The following is a 20,736-nucleotide window of genomic DNA, read 5'->3' as shown; positions in this document are numbered from 1 at the left end:
TGTTTGAATGTAGATTGCACATTTTCTGTTAGTACAATAAACCTCATTTCAAGGCAGAAACATTACTGTGTCCAACAGTTATTAGATATATGAAACTGAAATAGCTGTTGCAAAAAAAAACATTTTTATAAAACATTAAGCTTAAGATTAATAGGGGTGCCCAAACTTTTTCATATGACTGTATACACAGTGGGGAAAATATTTGATACACTGCCAATTTTGCAACTTTTGCCACCTACAAAGAATGGAGAGGGCTGCAATTTTTATCGTAGGTACACTTCAGCTGTAAAAAAAATCCAGAAAATAATGCTGTTTGCTTTTTACATAATTTATTTGCTTTTTATTGAATGAAATAAGTATTTGATACAATAGAAAAACAACATAATATCTGGTACAGAAACCTTTGTTTGCAATTACAGAGGTCAGACTTTTCCTCTAGTTCTTGACCAACTTTGTGCACACTGCTGGAGGGATTTTGGCCCATTCATCCATTCAGAACTTCTCTAGATTTTTCAGGTTATGGAGCTTTTGCTGGTCAACATTGAGTTTCAGTTCCCGCCAAAGATTTTCTAGTGGGTTCAGGTCTGGAGACTGGCTAGGCTACTCCAGGACTTTAAAATGTTCCTTACGGAGCCACTCCTGAGTTGCCCTGGCTGTGTGTTTTGGGCCATTGACATGCTGGACGACTCAGCCACAACCCATTTTTAATGCCCTTATTGAGGGAAAGAAGTTGTTGGCCAAAATGTCGCAATACAAGACCCCATACATCCTCCCTTCAATACTGTGCAGTTGTCCTGTCCCCTTTGCAGAAAAGCACCCCCAAAGTATGATGTTTACCCCACCATGCTTCACGGTTGGGACTGTGGTCTTGAGGGTGTACTCATCCTTTTTCTTCCTCTAAATATGGCGAGTGGAGTTGATACCAAAAAGATCTATTTTAGTCTCATCTGACCACATGACCTTGACTAGATCCTTCATTGTAGTTCTGGACTGATTCCTGAACTTTCTCACAATCATTCTTACCCCACGAGACAAGATCTTGCACGGAACCCCCGACTGAGGAATATTGACAGTCATCTTGTGTTCCTTCAATTTTTTGATAATTGTTGCCTTCTCACCAAGCTGCTTGCCTCTTGTAATGTAGCCCATCCTAGCCTTTTGCAGGTCTGCAATTTTGACCCTGTTTTTGTTAGAGAGCTCTTTAGTCTTGGCCATGGTGGAGAGGTTGGAGTGTGATTAATTGCATGTGTGGACAGGTGTCTTTTATACAGATAATGAGTTCAAATACTTATTTCATGCAATAAAATACAATTTAATTATTTTAAAATAATACAATGTGATTTTACGGTTTTTATTTTTAGATTCTGTCTCTCACAGTGTACCTATGATAAAAATAACAAACCGCTACATTCTTTGTAGGTGGGAAAACTTGAATATACGGCAGTGTGTCAAATACTTACTTTGTCCACCGTATATGTATATATATTTACTTACATATCAATGCATATCAATATATATATATATATATATATATATATATATATATATATAGTGTATTGTTAAAATACAGTATTTACAGTACTGTGCAAGAGTTTTAGACAGATGTGGAAAAAATCATGCCAAGTATAATAATACTTTCAAAGTTTCAAAAATAGTCGTAATAGTATATTTGTATCAGTTAACAAAAGTGAATGAAGAAAAAGGCAGAGTATTGATTCTTAAAGGTACATTTGCTAAGGCAGCATGCCCACGATCAGAAATAGCAGCAATTGAGACGCAGTTCACCTACGCGGTGTCCAAACCGCTGTGTTTTAAAGTAAGGGGACCAGGGATGTAGCCGTGGCAACAGGGGTTAGCCTTCCCTCACCTTGGCGCCTCACAGGGGAAATATAAAGTTCTTTCAGCTGCACATGCAGCATAACACTTACGGTTTATGCCACTCTGGCTTCAGGGTTCCAAGTTCCAAGAATCACTGCAGAGTCACAGTCCTTTGCAAACATTTCAACTTTACTGGAAACACAGGCACATGACACTTTGGCACCACATTTCAAACAAGGTTTCATCTCTTGTCCTTTCCCTGGCTTCCAGGCGAAATTCAATACTCCTGTGACCTCTCCTTCCATTTTCTCAGTAATTCCAGCTACATCTGTGGACACTTCTTGTCCCATCTGTCCTTTCTGCGTTACCAGCTCCTTGTAAGCCCCTTGTATGGCTTCCATAGGAAAAGGTGCCGGAAACACTATTATAGCTGCTCCCGTCCTGGTCATAGACCCCGAATCTTTCCTGGAGATAGTTCCACTAAGCTGGTGCCCATCCACTCTGTCCCAAGGCCTATGGCCCCTCTTCTCTATAGCAGCTCTATCTTCACAGCCTGAGGATGTCCCATAAGCAGTATGCTTCCTGCCCTGGGGCAAGATGCCCAGGCTTTCTGGCATCTACCAGGAAGCAGCCTTACTAAAATGCCTGAAGCTCTATATTGTCCCTCCCATTTCCTTAACCCCTGTGATGCCTGTCTCTGTTAACTCTCTTGTCTGTTCCTTGCTCTATTATGCCCCCCTCTAATCTAAACCCACTAATACCTTATGCTAACTTCTATCCTACCTTATCCCTAATCTTAGACATATTGAGTACAATACATCACCATATATAACACACATTAAATAACAGTAGGGGACCACACATTACCTTAGTATTACTAAAACTTCAGTGTGCCGCACGTGACACGTGTGTACGTGTTCAAAGGAGGGGAGGCACATGATGAACCTGGTCACCCCCTTACACTAGGTTGCAAGCACAGTGGATGGGATTTATAGAAATTCAATGCCCACTGTGCTTCTATTTAGCGCTGTGTAAACTCAATTTTCTGCAGCGGAGATGTGCTGTGTAGTTTCACCCATAGCCAATCACTAGATGTTGTAAATCTGCATGGTTCACTGAACCCATGCGGATTTAACTGCATGATTAGAACGCAGCATTTGGAGGCAGGGAATATATGCTGCTATTTCTTGATCGTGGGCACATATTGTTATGCTTGGCGAATTGCACTAAATAAAATAAATTATAAAGCGCAATCACAACCCAGGGTCCACCATGCAGAGATGGAAAACTGCTGCTAGTGAAAAATGACGGAATACACGGCGAGCAATTACCTGTACATACTGGGTTAATGTCACTCAGTGTGAACAGGACACTGAGTTCCAAATTCTGTTACTCCACAGGAAGGAACAGTACAAGTGCACGCGAACTGAACTCGCACACAGAAATGAAACAGATGCTCTGCAACTTAGCTATGTCACTCACACACAGAAACTAAACAGATGCTTTGCAACTGAGCTGTCACTCTCACACAGAAACTAAACAGATGCTCTGAGCATAATACCCTGACTAAAGCCCCCGTCTCACTAAGCGAGATCGCTAGCGAGATCGCTGCTGAGCCACAAGTTTTGTGACGCAACAGCGACCTCAGTAGCGATCTCGCTATGTGTGACACGTAGCAGCAACCAGGCCCCTGCTGTGAGATCGCTGGTAGTGTCGGAATGGCCTGGACCTTTTTTGATCATTGAGGTCCCGCTGGGTAGCACACATCGCTGTGTTTGACACCTTACCAATGACCTCGTTGACGACTCAGACACTGAATCGTCATAATAGCTCCCATGTGACATCGTTGTACAGGTCGCTACAGGTCGCTGGTGAGATGTCAAACAGTGAGATCGCAGCAGCGATCGTTGGGAAGATCTCACTGTTTGACATCTCACCAGCGACCACATAGCGACGCAGTAACGATCCCTGACAGGTCGTATCGTTGTCGGGATCGCTTTAGCGTCGCTAAGTGAGACGGGGCCTTAAGATTGAGTTTGCTCTGAAACTCTACTGTGCTAACCACACACAAGTAGGTAACAGATTAACAGATGCAAAGCTAAACGGCTAATTGCCCCCACTGACAATAGCTGCCTGCCTCCGTGTACAGTCCCGAAGCTGAGACAGACATACGACACTTGCAGACAGATGGGAAGGGTCTACACTCACATACCCACACACAAATGATACTAAAGCACCCACGTGCGACGCTGGGGGCTTTTTATACATAAGTCTCTGCCCTAAACACTTACGCCCAGTTGGTCGAGACATCGCATGTGGGCCAATCCGGAGCTGCCACATCACCCATGCAGCAAGCGTCCAACCACCAATGAGACCCTGCCACATTATGGACCTGTTCAGTAAGGAATACTCTGGACTTAGGCTCCAGAATGGCAGGCTGCTCCTGTATAACACTGGTTACAAAGGCCTTGGCTGGAGAGCCTGCAGTAACCAACCGTATACCACGAGCCTGAGCTAGACGCTGGGACTGATGTCTATGCAGAGCAGCACCTGCCGCGGCCAAACCTCAATGGGAGACCACCACATATCCTAACAGTTTTTGAAGAAACTGGGCAGAGTTGTTCCAAATATTTTTGAGAACTAACCGTTGACCTTCTGTGGATGTAGGCTAGCAGAAATACTTCTGTATCTTCATGTATTTGCCAAATGGACATGATAATGTTGAAATAAAGGCTCTAGTGTCCATATCATCACTTCCAGGATTCCTTGTTTTGTTTACACTGAAGGTAGTTCTTACCCCTTTACGACCTTGCGATTTTCCATTTTTGTGCTTTGGTTTTTTTCTACCCTTCTTCCCAGAGCCATTTTTACTTTTCCATTAATATAAGGACGAGTTTTACTTTTTAATGACACCATTGATTTTACCATACTGGAAAATTTCCAAGTGCGGTGTAATTACAAAAAAGTGCATTTCCATAATTATTTTTGGGGTTTTGTTTTTACCATATTCACTAAATGCAAAAACTGATCGAGCAATATGATTCTCCATGTCGGTACGAATATGCAGAAAGCAAACATGTATAAGTTTGTTTTTTTTAAGTGGTGAAAAAAAAATCTAAAATTTGTGATAAAAAATTTAGTAGTGTCTCCATTTTACATGATCTGGGGCTGGGTGATGGCTTATTTCTGCACCCTAAGCTGCCATTTTTATTGACACCATTTAAAATTTTCTTAGAAATACATAGCCCTCTATTTTTTCTGTTCTTGTTTATGCAAGTACACCTTGAAGAATGGATGGTGTTTTGAAGGCAAAGGGCAGTCTCACCAAATATTGATTTGATTTCCATTTTTCTCCTTTGTTCATTCATTTTGTAGATAGTTAACTGATAAAAATAAACTATTAACACTTCCAATTTTTAAAGCATTCATACTGTGCAGAATTTTTGCTTCTGCCTAAAACTTTTATCACAGTACTGTATGTATATAGAAAATGATATGAAAATTTGAGGGAAAATACATTATAAAGGTTAGCAATTGCTCCGTAAGCACATAAATGAGCATTGAGGGTTGATGACCATTTCACCGGTTGTCCTTTCTTGGACCACTTTCGGTAGGTGCCAACAACTGCATAAAAAAAAAATCACAAGACCTATTTTGGGGATCCTTTTACCCAGTCATCTAATTATAAAATTTGATATTTGCCAATGTGCTTTTTATTACTCCAATTCGCAACATTTTAAGTTTCTGAAAGGTGCATTTATACTCTCAAATGTAACACTCACATTTTATATGAAAACCTGGAAAAAGGATAAATTCACATCATGTGTCCTATTTAACTAAGATATCAAAGATTCAAATCAGGAATCTCTCTTGTATTTTCACACTGTTCAGACATCTGCTCAGCTCCAGCACCTGCCCAGCTCCAAAAGGCGGGTGCCATGCCCCTCTTTGTGCAAAGTGCATGGAACTAAAACAAAACCAAAGAAATTAGTCAGAACATTTTTGGCTCTGTTTTAATTTTTTTTACTTTATGCAAACAGGGACATGGTCCCCCCCCCCCCCCTCGTTTTTGGGCTGGGCATTTTGTCTATATATGATTTGTCTATATCTATATCCATGGACAGGTGTCTGGACAGTCAGGCCTGGGTCCTGCCCCCCATCTACCTTGAGATCTGTTGATATATGGTGAGGTTTAATGCTACAGATAGGATCGTCCCGATTACATTCACCTTGTCGTGGTGGCTTTTACACTTTTGTGATCAAAACAGTGTCAGCTAAGTCCCCTATGCTATTTGCATGTTCTATGTATTTACTTACTACATGATATTTGTTCATTTGGTTATTATCATGCAACTTAATGAATCTGTGGCAGGACTTGAATATTGCTATTTACAGATGCCTACATCCAATCTCACTGAGCTAGAGCTAGTTTGCAAACAAGAATGAGCAAACATTTCAGCCTCTAGATGTGCAAAGCTGGTAGAGACATACCCCAAGACTTACAGCAGGGGGGTTGAATACAAATGCACGTCACAATTTTCAGATTTATAGTTTTAAAATATTTAGGATACCATGTATATTCTTTACACTTTACAAATACTTGCTACTTTGCATTGATATATCACATAAAGTTCAAATGAAGCTGCCACTACCGTGTTTGACAGTAAGTATGGTGTTTTCAGGGTGATGTGCAGTATCAGTTGTCCAGCACACATAAAATCCAAATAAAAACAGTTAGGTTTGTGGGTGTAATGTCAAACAATGTGGAAAAGTTCATGGAGCATGAAGGACTTGTAATAGGAGCAAGGACTTGCAATAGCATATAATAGACGGTCACATAGTGATGAGCAAACATGCTCGGATAACTTCTTATCCGATCATGCTCGAGTGTCATCCGAGTATCTCGGGTGTGCTTGGATAATATGTTTGAATCCCTGCAGCTACGTGTTTTGCGGCTGTTAGACAGCCGCAGCACATATTGGGATTGCCTGCTTGTTGTTAGTGAATCGCTTCATGTGTTGCGACTGTTTAACAGCTGCAAAACATGCAGCCGCAGGAATTCAAACATATTATCCGAGCATGCCTGAGATACTCGGATAACACCAGAGCATACTCGGATAACACGTTATCCGAGCATGTTCGCTCATCATTACTGTCACAAGTTGAAAATAGAATGCCATAAAGTCAGTTTTTTCATCCTTTTCATAAATAAACGTTGTCACAAATACATTTGAATCACATTTTATAATATTATTTCGTTTTTATATTACTGCTAATAATTGTAAATAAATAATAGGAATAATTGACATACCATGTAACTTAATGACTAGCAACTTCATCTGTTGAGTATTACTATGTAGATTTAACAACTTTTCTATTTAGCATCAGGAATTAATAAGCTCATTTTGACACTGAATAAATGGAAATGTGTAGACAACTTACAGCGATGAGTTGGAAGCTTTTGTGCAGCATGGCCACGAGAAGCTTGGTCAGTACAATCACCACCACCACATTGTATGTACCGACTATTACTGCTCCCACAAATGACTGAAGTTCATCATTGAAGCTAAATCTGGTCACAAAAAGAGCCACATGTGCCAACGAGAAAATATACCAGAACAGCGCATAGCATGTCAAAATAAACCTGGAGAAAACAGAGAAAAATATGTACGGTTAGGTAACAAAGTGTGACTGTCCCTCTGCTAGCATCAATTGTATGCACAAACAGTCATCATATATGGTGCTAAGAGTATTTCACATCAATAGTAAATATATAAAGGATGTAAGAGAGAGACGCAAGTCCTGATGATAAATTCTGGAATCAATATTATTTTAAGATGCTGCAGTTATGACGTGTCAGCGGGTTGGTGAGAAAATTGGTGCAAAACTTCACTGATCAACAATCCATGGTATAGCAACAGCCCCTAGATGAAGAAAGAGGAATGGAAGAGGGCACTGGGAGTAGATTGGAGCAGTCATGTGAAGGACATCTGCTGAGAAGTCTACAGTGCAGGAGGGCAATCCAGGCCCTTTTAGGAGATCAAGGTATCACCTGATCGACCTTTACCCTCGCCTAGCAAAGAGGAGCAGCCAAGAAAAACAAAACGCACAAATATAAAATGTATTTAAAGGAATGATCTAACATACAAAAACTACTTATATTCCCCTCTTAGAGGTGAACAGCGGGGGGGGGGGGGGAATTAAAAACGGAGAATAAATTATTTTATTATTTTGCAGCAGTCTTTGAGCTTATTCCTACAAACCGCTCTAATGTCAAGTGTTAAATATTAACGCACTACCCTACTCTCTTCACTTCAGCGCCGAGAAGATACAAGGCACATTTTTAATAGATTCGGTTCTGCAGTACCCGACAGCTGCTGCTACATTTGAATGGAGGCAACTGGAGAAAATAGCAGCTGATTGGTGGAGGTGCAGGGTGTCAGACCCCCACCAACCTGAGATTGACAACCTACCCTGTGGATAAGTCATTAATATCTTGTGACCAACCAGCTCATTTAACTATAAAGAGTCACAGCTGCAGTACACAGCATGCAATATTTTGGATTGCAGCTGTCACATATTAGTTACAATGAAACATTAATCTCTGTGTAACACCAGACCTAATTAAATACTGGGTATTAGTTTTACCCCTGTCAATAGAAGCTCCTTATACAGTCTCATATAATGATGTGTTCTCTTTTGCATAAATTATTGGCTACATCTGGCAGCACCGCTATATTATGGGTTCACCTCTTCCCCCAACGTCACTCCATGAGGAAGTTCACCCGAAGCGCGCATTGGGGTGCAACCCTGAGTGCATCTTGGACATGCAAATTGGTATTATTAACATAACTGTGTCTCTTTTCATTAAATTAGCACTCCCATCAAACTCTACCTAGTTCATTCTTCTGCTTTCCATTAAGTCTATGACATCACGTGATTAAAAACTGAATATCTGAATTATTGTAGATTGTGAGCCCTCGCGGGCAGGGTACTCTCTCCTCCTTTACCAGCTGTGACTTGTATTGTTCAAGATTATTCTACTTGTTTTTATTATGTATACCCCTCCTCACATGTAAAGCGCCATGGAATAAATGGCGCTATAATAATAAATAATAATAATAATCCTACTAAGCTCTATGGAGAAACATGAAGTCAATTTTCTCTGCACAAGTCAGGAGTCACTGCAAAAGTCTATGTCAGGGTGGAGAAGCGGAATAGCCGAGTCTGGAGTTGAAGAGGGGAAATGAATCATGCAGGAATAAGAGACTTCCTATTTCTGCATGGAGCAGAGGAAACAGAAGAATTAACTGGGTAGATAGGCAAAATGAGCAATTGTAAGTATACAATGCTATATAATATGATGATTGCAATATACTAAGAGGATAAAAACTTTGATGGAAGTGCTTCTTTAAATCGCCCATTTTGGTGTTATTGCACTAGCACTTTTATTTTTTGGCACAGCTTTTGTATTCATTATTAAATTCTATACGCTGCTACTATTAGTGATGAACACAAGTGTTCGTTACTCAAGTTTGCAGTATGGGTGCTCGAGTGACATGTCCGAGTCCACGCAGCCACATGTTTTACAGCTGTTAGACAGCCACAAAACATGTAGGTATTGCCTAACAAACATGGGCAATCTGCATGTGGGCTGGTGAAGCTTTGTGTGCTGCTTTTTAGACCCAGTCTGACCCTGAATGCATATATAATTCACCCAGTGCCATTCTTTTGCTTCCAAGCAGAGGAGAAGCAGGGCAGACTCAGGTAAGTGGGTCACATAAATCGGATAATTTGCCCCTACAAGGTGCTTCTAACAAAAATTTACAGTGTTTCAGACAACCCCTTCTTAAATGAACAATAGGAAAAACAGTAGTCTGACATCAGAACAATGATTTATTGCATTAGGACAACCACCGCACATTGGGAGTGGACATAGATGATAATACAGGTATATAACTGGTCATGGTCAATAAGCTTATAAAAGAAGTTGCAAACATATCACTAATATGAATTTTTTCAATCAAAGTTGCCTAAAATGAGTAAGGGACTTACGAGTGGAAGGTGTCATTGGTCTGGCGTTCACAGAAGATCCCAACACAGTCCTTATTTTCACTGACTTTATATCCTTTATCATACAATTGTGTCAGTCCAATGGTAAATGAGAATAAGACCAGAAGGAACATGCCAAGGAATTTTCCAAAATCTTGTAACATCTGGCCCATGGATATCTGAAAAATTTGAATATATATATAATATGTAAATTAGTAATAAAATAATTTTTATACCGTGTCTGTGCACATTCATTTGGCAGGAATTTTTGGGTCATTTTTGGATTTTATTATTTATGTATGTAGTTAACAATTGTGAATGGGTTTCCACTGACAATTCGCACTGGATGGCATAATCAGTTATAAAGCGATGGTGGGCAAATAAATAATGTTATTCAGAAAAATGTACTGGATCCTTCAACCATTACCCATAAATACTATTTTTGCTCTCATGAGCTTCAGACTGCAAAGCAAAAACTAGATTCTAGATTCAGATTTCCTCCTTTTCTAGGATTAAATAGTTTAATGTCTGAAGCCCTTAGAATTTTTTCCTGCAGCAGAAAGCAGACACGCTTGACTTCCCAAGTTTAGCAGAGTCACGTTGTTGTCTATTTTCTGGCAAATGCAGTCGGGAAAATGGTTATGAAACAGGGAGGCATTAGAGTATAAATCCAGCCATGATTATATTCAGCTCAGATTACAGCTGGAGGATAACACTTGAAGTGCTGTCCTGACATTCCTGGCTCAGTGGGTTACTAGACACAGCTGCGATTGCTATCTGCCCATTCTACTTCTAGGTTACAGAAACAAAAGTCATGCAGGGGGTTGCAGGTGTATGATGGGTTACACTCACTAGGAAATAATAGCATAAAAACCATATCATGATGCTTCCGTGTCAGTCCAATATTTTATTGTTTGCATTGCTAAATTTTATAAATGTAAGAAGTACGAACTGTAAGATTTCATGACCTTCATTAATGATGGTCAACTAGATTCATGTTGGGTGGCCAGAAATGGCCAATACTTCTGTGGTCCTTTGCCATATCACAGTATCCAGGATATTAAGATGAAGATGTAGCCAGGAGTTCGCAATTTTGCTTATCTTTGACGCATACTTAGCACAAACTCTAGCAACTATAGAGTCAAATGCAGATTTAAGCTCCTCAGGGGCAGTGCTTCATATTGTAGACTATTATTGTAGACCCATCCTGTTGTATATCATAGACTTTGTCAAGCATTGTATCATTTAGCATGATATGTCTACAAGTACATAAATTTTATTCTGCTGAATTATGGGTGTGTATGTATATATTGGTGATCTAACATTTCATTGTCTTTTTCTCTATTCCTTCCAATATTCCTTCAACCTTCTTCTAGTTGCTATTGAAAACAGATGACTTTCAAAAGACATACACGTGGAATAACCTAGGCATTTATTGCACTACCTAGGTTATGCCACTTCTATCTGCCTGATAGATCCAGACCAAATCCCTAGGAAAGGGATAATCACTAGTAATGAGGGAGCGTGCTTGCCACTGCGCGATACTCAAATGAGCAATGGGTGCTCAGGCGCTCGTTACTTAATTGAGTATCGCTAGTGCTGAAGCGCCATGCTTGAGTCAACCACCACTCATGTTTTGCAGCTGTTGAGCAATAAACATAAGGGGATTGCCTGCCATACACAGTAATGCCGCAACCGTGTTGGATAGAAATGTAATGCCCACTGCGCTTCTTTTTTTTTTATTCTTTGTAAAATCACCTGAGGTGCGAGTTTCCAACCTGCAGCATGTCAGTTTCTCTTGCGGAGATGCTGAGTCTACTGTGTGGGATTTCCCCATAGACTTGCATCAGATGCAGTAAGTTAAGAAAAAAGTACATGCATTGTAATTGCAGGTAATTAGCCTGGTTTTAATAAATTGGTCTTTATTCAAATAAATTGTTTATATGTTTTATTATCAGGTTAGTAATGGGGGTGTCTGATAGAAACCTCTCCATTACTGACCCCAAGAGTTGACGGCAGCTAGTGGCTGCAGGCTTGCAGACGTTGTCCTTGGTGGAATTTGAACCCAGGACTCCAGCACTGCAAGGCTGCAGTGCTAACCACTGAGCCACCGTATTGCCCAGTCTTTCACTAACTCCAATATATTTCAATAACCAGGGACCTTCCCAGCCTGATAATATAAGCCCACAGCTGCCTGCTTTACCTTGGCTCGTTATCAAAAATAGGGTGGGGGGGTGGCCGGCCACATTATTTTTTGTGTTTTTTTAGTATTTATGTGTTTAAAACCAGGCTTAAAACACATTACATACATATATTATTTTTAACTGCAGATTTGACGCATCTAATGCAAGTTTATGGAGAAATTCCGCCCATAAAAGTCAAGTAATACTCTGACAACATTGTTCCCAGCAGTGACCTAATTAGTCAGAGATGCTTCCAGGGGTCTTCCCCATGCTGTTCCCATTCCATTTGAGTGATGTTTCATCCATTTCAGTGATTTTCCTACCTCCCCAGCCCTCCTGTTAGGATCGTTCGGAAAAATGTTTGATTTTCCCCTTGATTTCCTCTATACTCAGTACTCGATTTAAGCCTGGTCGAGCATCTGTACCGAGTATTTCAGTGCTCCTTCATCACTAATAATCACCAGATCTCATGTGTAAGTGGTGCTTGGCTCAGGTGCATGCTTAACAGAGTAACAGAGGTGGTGCCTATTCCAAATTTTGTATTTGAGTACAAGAGCTTCAAGTTACTTCTCTAACCCAGCTTTTAATAATAATCTTTATTTTTAGATAGCGCTAACATATTCTGCAGCGCTTTACAGTTTGCGCACATTATCATCATGGTCCCCAATAGGGCTCAAAATCTAAATTCCCCATCAATATGTCTTTGGAATGTGGGAGGAAACTGAAGCACCCGGAGGAAACCCATGCAAACATGGGGAGAATCATAGAATCATGTTGTCCTTGGTGGGATTTGAACCCAGGACTGCAGTGCTAACCACTGAGCCCCCATGCTGCCCAGTCTTTCACTAACTCCAATATATTTCAAGTCAGAGAGCCACATGCAAACACAGCCACCTCTGTATTGTTTTTGACAGATAAAATCAACCACTGATGGCCACTTGAAATCTTTAAACCAAGCAGTGGGCGTTTTGAGACCATCCCTTTTGAAAGTGCATTGAACAGCAAGGTAGATTGCTGCTGAGGGAAAAAGAAAAAAAATCTCTTTAAATCTTCAGCTTAGCGAGCGTGAACGAGCTGAGTGTGACCTGAGTTTAAGTGCGAACGGGGGTAGGTGTGTGACTTGAGATTCAGTGACTTTGGATTCAGGGAGTTTCCAAGGGAAGAATTACTGAATTGCTGTCTGTATTTTATTGATACTTTGCATTTATTCTTTATTAAACTCTTCTGTCTGGTGCAATCCCCATTAGGAAATGTGCTCCACTATTGTTAATGCCATCCAGTGCACATCCTGCCACATGTATGCAGTCCTTGAGCAGCCGGTCGAGGGTGCATACTGCTGTGCGAGATGTGAGCACGTTGAGCATTTGGAAGCCCAGATTCTGGATCTAAATGTACAGCTGGCAACACTGAGATCCATAGACAATATGGAGAGGAGTCTTCTGCTCACTGAGCAGACGCTCAATGGGATATATGAGGGGGGGGTGGTAGGATGGAGCTGCAGGACAGTGAAGTAGCAAGCTGGGTGACATTTAGGAAGCAGGGTAGAGGGAAGAGTGCCAGGGAGGCTAGTCCTGATCTGGCACACCCCAATAAGTTTGCTAAGTTGGCAGATGAGGGGGGTGCCAGTACAGGGGTAGCACTGCTGCAGCCAGGCATGTCCTCTGAAAGTCGGAGGAGTGACTGCTCCAGTAAGGAGGGAAATAGGAGAGCAGGGCAGGCCAGACAGGTGCTGGTAGTGGGGGACTCAATTATTAGGGGAACAGATAGGGCAATCTGTCACAAAGACAGGGATGCTCGAACAGTGTGCTGCCTACCTGGTGCTCGAGTCCAACACATCGCTGATCGGGTGGACAGATTACTGTGAGGGGCTGGTGAGGACCCAGCGGTCATGGTGCACATTGGCACAAATGACAAAGTTAGAGGTAGGTGGAAGATCCTTAAAGATGATTTCAGGGAATTAGGCTGCAAGCTGAAAGCGAGGACCTCCAACGTGGTATTTTCCTAAATACTGCCTGTACCACGTGCCATGCCTGAGAGGCAACGGGAGATTAGGGAGGTTAATAAGTGGCTCAAGAATTGGTGTAGGAATGAGGGGTTTGGGTTCCTGCAGAACTGGGCTGACTTCTCAGTTGGCTACAGGTTCTACGCTAGGGACGGGCTGCACCTCAATGGGGAAGGTGCAGCTGTGCTGGGGGAGAAAATGGCTAGAAGGTTGGAGGAGTGTTTAAACTAGGGAATTGGGGGGAGGGTATTCATTTTATAGGAGGGGAAGATAGTGCAGATAGAGACCTGGGCACAAATAAGGAAGTTGGGGGTGGCGGTGGCATGGGGGGTGGGGTTAGAACAATTAATAACTTAAGAAATAATACAGGTACAGAGAGATACATAAAGTGCATGTATACTAATGCCAGAAGCCTCACCAACAAAATGGACGAATTAGAATTAATGTTATTGGAGCATAATTACGACATGGTGGGGATATCTGAGACATGGCTGGATGAGAGCCATGACTGGGCTGTTAACTTGCAGGGCTATAATCTGTTCAGAAATGACCGAATAGATAAGCGAGGGGGAGGCGTGTGTCTATATGTAAAATCATCCTTAAAACCCATCCGGCGTGATAATATAGGTGAATCTAATGAAAATGTAGAGTCCCTGTGGGTGGAGATAAGGGGAGGGGGAAAAAATAATAAATTACTGATAGGGGTTAATTATAATTCTCCAAAAATAATGGAAGCAATGGAGAATATCCTCGTAAAGCAAATAGATGAAGCTGCAGCAAAGGTAATCGGTTTTTGACAACTATGAGAGAAAATTACCTTTCACAACTGGTTCAGGACCCAACAAGAAGGGGGGCACTGCTAGACCTAATATTAACTAACCGGCCCGACCGCATAGCAAATATAAGGGTTGGGGGTCACTTGGGGAATAGTGATCACAAAATAATAAGTTTTCATGTATCCTTTAATAAGATGTGTAATAGAGGGGTTACAAGGACACTAAACTTCAGGAGGGCAAATTTCCAACGGATGAGAGATGCAATTTACTCGGACAATATCCTGAGATATAAAAATACACAAAGAAAATGGGAGACGTTTATTAGCATCCTGGATAGGACCTGCGCACAATATATACCGTATGGGAATAAACATACTAGAAATAGGAGGAAACCAATATGGCTAAATAGAGCTGCAAGGGGCGCAATAAGAGACAAAAAGAAAGCATTTAGAGAATTAAAGGAAGTAGGTAGTGTTGAGGCATTAAATAAATACAGCAAATTAAATAAATTCTGTAAAAAGCAAATCAAGGTAGCAAAGATTGAGACAGAGAGACTCATTGCCAGGGAGAGTAAAAATAATCCCAAAATATTCTTTAACTACGTAAATAGTAAGAAACTAAAAAATGATAGTGTTGGCCCCTCTACGTCTGGAGGAAAGAAGGTTTAAGCATAATAGCAGACGAGGATTCTTTACTGTAAGAGCAGTGAGACTATGGAATTCTCTACCGTATGATGTTGTAATGAGTGATTCATTACTTAAATTTAAGAGGGGACTGGATGCCTTTCTTGAAAAGTATAATATTACAGGTTATATATACTAGATTCCTTGATAGGGTGTTGATCCAGGGAACTAGTCTGATTGCCGTATGTGGAGTCGGGAAGGAATTTTTTCCCCAATGTGAAGCTTACTCTTTGCCACATGGGTTTTTTTTTGCCTTCCTCTGGATCAACATGTTAGAGCATGTTAGGTTAGGTTATGGGTTGAACTAGATGGACTTAAAGTCTTCCTTCAACCTTAATAACTATGAAACTATTCTTCTGATAGGTGAGGTCTCATTTAGAGGAGAAAACATTATGTAACTAATCTCCCGGCAGCAAAGTGGCACAGTGGTTAGCATTGCAGCGCTAGGGTCCTGGGTTAATATCCTACCAAGGACAATATCTGTAAAGGGATTGTATGTTCTCCCCTTGTTTGTGTGGATTTCCTCCCACACACCAAAGATATACTGATAGGGAACTTAGATTGTGAGCCCCAATGGGGAAAGTGATAATGTTTGTAAAGTGCTGGGGAATTAATGGTGCTATATAAGTGAGAAAAATAAATAAATCTGTATCTGATAAGTAAAGCACAACATTTGCTAAACTACTTTGTAAATAGATTTATGTTGTCAGAAGTGGAGTTTCTCATGATATTAATAACTATGAAAATAATGTCTTTCATTTTCCTACACGAACCATCTAATCTGATGTATAAATAGATCTTAAAATCTGAACTTGGAGTATGTGGAATCTCATAAAAACACAGACAACTGCAGTGTGCTGGTCAGAACTTGGCAAATAAACTGCAGTATGTATACAGTTGTGCTCAAAAGTTTACATACCCCATCAGAATTTTTGCTTTCTTGGCCTTTTTTCAGAGAATATGAATGATAACACCAAAACCTTTTCTCCGCTCAAGGTTAGTGGTTGGCTGAAGCCATTTATTGTCAAACTACTGTGTTTTCTCTTTTTAAATCATAATGACATCCCAAAACATTCAAATTACCCTGATGGCCTGATAACATGATTTGGCCTGATAACATGCACAGACGTTGACACAAATGGGTTTGAATGGCTACTAAAGGTAACATCGTCATCTGTGACCTGTTTGCTTGTAATTAGTGTGCGTGCATAAAAGTTGAGTGAGTTTCTGGGATCCAGACAGACTCTTGCATCTTTCATCCAGCCACTGACATTTCTGGATTGTGAGTCATGGAGAAAACAAAAGAATTGTCAACGGATCTAAGGGAAAAGGTAGTTCAACTATATGACAAAGGAAAGAGATACAAAAAGACATCCAGAGAATTGATAATGCCAGTCAGCAGCATTCAAACTGAGATTACCAAATGGAAAATCAGGGGCTCTGTAAAAACAAAGCCACGGTCCATTAGACCAACAAAAATGTCGTCCACAACTGCCAGGAAAATTGTTCGGGATGCAAAGAAAAACCCACAAATAATATCAGCTGAAATACAGGACTCTGAAAACTAGTGCTGTGGCTGTTTCAAGATGCACAATAAGGAGGCACTTGAAAAGAAATGAGCTGCATGGTTGAGTCACCAGAAGAAAGCCATTACTGCGCAAATGCCACAGAGTATCTTGCCTACAATATGCAAAACAGCACTTCTGGATAATTTGGAGTGATGAGACCAAAATTAAACTTTTTGGCTACAACCATAAACGTTACATTTGGAGAGAGGTCAACAACGCCTATGATGAAAGGAATACCATTCCTACTGTAAAGCCCGGAGTTGGATCGCTGATGTTTTGGGGATGTGTGAGCTACAAAGGAACAGGAAACTTGGTCAAAGTTGAAGGAAAGAGGAATGCAGCATGTTATCAGCAAATACTGGAGGCAAATTTGCACTCATCAGCCTGAAAGCTGCTCATGGGACGTGCTTGGACGTTCCAACATGACAATGATCCAAAACACAAGGACAAGTCAACCTGTCATTGGCTACAGCAGAACAAAGTGAAGGTTTTGGAGTGGCCATCTTAGTCTCTTGACCTCAATATCATTGAGCCACTCTAGTGAGATCTCAAGAGCTCAGTTCATGGTAGACAGCCCAGGAATTTACAGGAATTGGAAGCTTTTTACCAAGAAGAGTGGGCAGATTTACCATCTGAGAAAATAAAGGACCTCATCCACAACTACCACAAAAGACTTCAAGCTGTCATTGATGTTAGAGGGGGCAATACACGGTATTAAGAAATGGGGTATGCAAACTTTTGATCAGGGTCATTTGGGTCATTTTGGGTTGTCATTATGATTTAAAAAGAGAGAACACAGTAGTTTGACAATAAATGGCTTCACCCAACCACTAACCATGAGTGGAGAAAAAATTTTGGTGTTATCATCATTCATATTCTCTGAGAAAAGGCCAAGAAAGCAAAAATTCTGCCGAGGTATGTAAACTTTTAAACACAACTGTATACTCTTTGGGCTCTTATTTTCCCTTCTGCGTTAATGCTTGCTAGCTGAATTTTGCCTGTTGATGCACAATATACTATGGGTGTTTTTTATAGAAGCCCAGATAAGGTAGTAAAATGTTAAAATTACATTTACTGGTGACTACTGGTGGGTGTAGTTTTATTTCCCCTTCTACTATGTCATCTACTGTAGTCAAAAGGTGATCGAGAAATATGGTGAGAGATGGTCCGGCTATTAAGGGGTAGAGGAGGCAGATCTTTTATCTCTTTTTAATCTGGCATTATATGCAAGTCATTATACAGAAAATAATTTTTCCTAAGATTTTTTCATTGAAAATCCATTTTATCTTCGGTTTTGTATCTTTTATTGTTAATATTATTCCTAGCAGTGACGTGGGAGTCTGAGATGCATCCGGTCGTGTTACCCATGCTGTTCCCATACCATTTGAGTGCTGTTTCCATCTATTTCAGTGATTTTACTGCCTTCCCAGCCCTCCTGTTAGGGACTTGTGGAAAAATGTTTGAGTTTCTCATTGAGTTCCATTATATTCGTTACTTGAGTTGAGCTCGTCCGTGAGTCCAACCTGCTCGATTCGAGTACCGAGTACTCGAGCATTTTAGTGCTCGATCATCACTAGTTGATACTGAAGCCTACACTTTGAATTTAGTTATGTACATATCTAGCAAACAAGGTACAGTACAGTACAGATCAGTACAATTACAGCAGATGATTTACCTGTAATGGTCCCAGTATTGAACTAGTTGTGTACATAAAGAAAAGACGTAGATAACTGAGCACGTTGCCAAAGGCGAAGAGACCTTCTGCCACCAGTGTGGGGTGGAAAGCGTCCCAGTCCTTTCGGTCTGCATTGCAGTGGAACTGTCAGATGAAGGAGATATTTGTGATTCCACATATTTCTTCAAGCAGTTGAGATAAGCAGAATACAAGTGATCACAACACGATTGTTTATTCTATTCTATATAATATTGATGAACCAAATGTTAAAAAGACTGGCTAGTCACAGCTTTGCTAGGCAGATTAAAGTCAGATACTATATGCATTTGGCTCTGAAAGATGACTATTGATTTAGTTGGGTGGTGCCCCAGTTATACTGTCCGACAAGACTAAAACTGGTATATTGGCGCCTAGAAGATCAATGCGTAGATAATATATACTGGGCACAATGTGACAAATGTTCCTACAATGTTTCTGTTTAATAGTTTTTGCTGCATGAAGTACAATGTATAGTCACCTTGCAGTAAGCCACGATTTTTAGAGTGAAAGTTGCTAAATACAATGAATTCATTACAAAACTGAGCTGATTCCGAGATTCTTCCAAGAAATCTTCCAGACCATCATACCAAAGACGCTTCACATCTGACCAGACCATCCCTGAAAAAAATATATGAGACTGTGTTATAATCAATGTCTTAAGTGGTTCCACGCAGCAGTCTATCAATTATATGTCATCAGCCATTAGAAAAATAAATCACATACTGTAGATGAAAAGACACATACATTAAAGGGACTCTGCAGTGAAGATAGGTTATTGTCACCCATTGACAAGATAGATGATGATAACCTACAGGGGACGTCTGACTGCTGGGACCCACACAAATCAGCAGAATGGGGCACCTTTATTCTCATTGGAATGGAGAGGCAGGAAAAATGCCTGTCAACTCCTCCATTCTTTCCCAATGGGGCCGCAGAGCGCTGCACTCACCTATTTTTCGCGAGCCCCAATGGAGCGGTGGTCCGGCATGTGCATTGTCACTACAGTCTCAGTTAGGGTCAGACGAGCGTACATTGTCTTATCCTAGAGAATCGGGTTAATTATTCAAATCACTCTTTGATCAAACTCTTGATCAGGATGTGATCATAGTGTGTTCCGACTTTCTCGGATGAGGAGAAGATGGAGAAAAAATCATCTGCATTCTGTCAGTCTATGGAAATCACACTGCACTCAGATATAATCCATGTGCAGTCCGATGGTTTCCACAGACTCATTGACTTGCATGGCCGAGTGTGATCCTAATATCTGCTCAAACTCGGTCATGCAAAGATTTTTTTTCCCTGAATGGGCTCTGTCCAATGGAAACAATCGGACAAGTGCACAGCTCCATAGCATAATACGGGTATGAGCGCTGTCCTTCAAAATGATGTATGTCCCGTGTCCGAGTACTACAGTCATCTGCATGAGCACTTATGGTAATAAATATACCTCTGTCTGCCGATCAGTTTTGATCCCAACAGTTGCACCCACCAATCTATAAGTTACCACCTAACCTGTGGATAGATGATAACTTCCATTCATTAGACAATCCTTTTAAGGCTACGTTCACATTTGCGTTGTGCGGCTCAGCGTCGGCGACGCAACGCACAACGCATGCAAAAACGCATGCAAAACGCAGCTTTTTGTGATGCATGCATCCAATTTTGGCCTGATTTTCGGCGCAAAAAAAATGCAACATGCAGCCTCCTGTGCGCCCTGACGCTTGCGCCAAAAATGACGCATGTGTCACAAAACGCAAGACAACGCATGTCCATGTGGCCCCATGTTAAATATAGGGGCGCATGACGCATGTGCCGCTATGCGTCGCTGAACCTGTGCCGGACGCAACGCAAATGTGAACGTAGCCTAAGATGTAAGCATACAGCAGCCACTAAAAAAAAATCATTGTTATGTTTCAGAAAAGCTCTAAAAAAAACAGTAC

At 41.0% G+C, this 20,736-nt stretch overlaps 1 protein-coding gene across 2 annotated transcripts in view; it reads right to left on the bottom strand.

Moving 5' to 3' along the window:
- Positions 1-20,736, bottom strand: part of TRPC1 (transient receptor potential cation channel subfamily C member 1) — a 111,861-nt gene that overhangs the window by 12,627 nt on the left and 78,498 nt on the right. For both annotated transcript variants that reach the window (XM_077290799.1, XM_077290798.1), the window contains 4 exons: positions 19,275-19,414; positions 18,758-18,901; positions 9,874-10,049; positions 7,261-7,462 (listed from right to left, as the gene is read on the bottom strand). In XM_077290799.1, the coding sequence (XP_077146914.1) occupies positions 7,261-7,462; positions 9,874-10,049; positions 18,758-18,901; positions 19,275-19,414 (662 nt within the window). The remainder of the gene's footprint in view (positions 1-7,260; positions 7,463-9,873; positions 10,050-18,757; positions 18,902-19,274; positions 19,415-20,736) is intronic.

The sequence above is a fragment of the Ranitomeya variabilis genome, chromosome 2, assembly GCF_051348905.1.
Source record: "Ranitomeya variabilis isolate aRanVar5 chromosome 2, aRanVar5.hap1, whole genome shotgun sequence".
NCBI lineage: Eukaryota > Metazoa > Chordata > Amphibia > Anura > Dendrobatidae > Ranitomeya > Ranitomeya variabilis.
The sequence above is the reverse complement of the archived record's forward strand: the minus strand, read 5'-3'. Positions and strand labels throughout refer to the sequence as shown.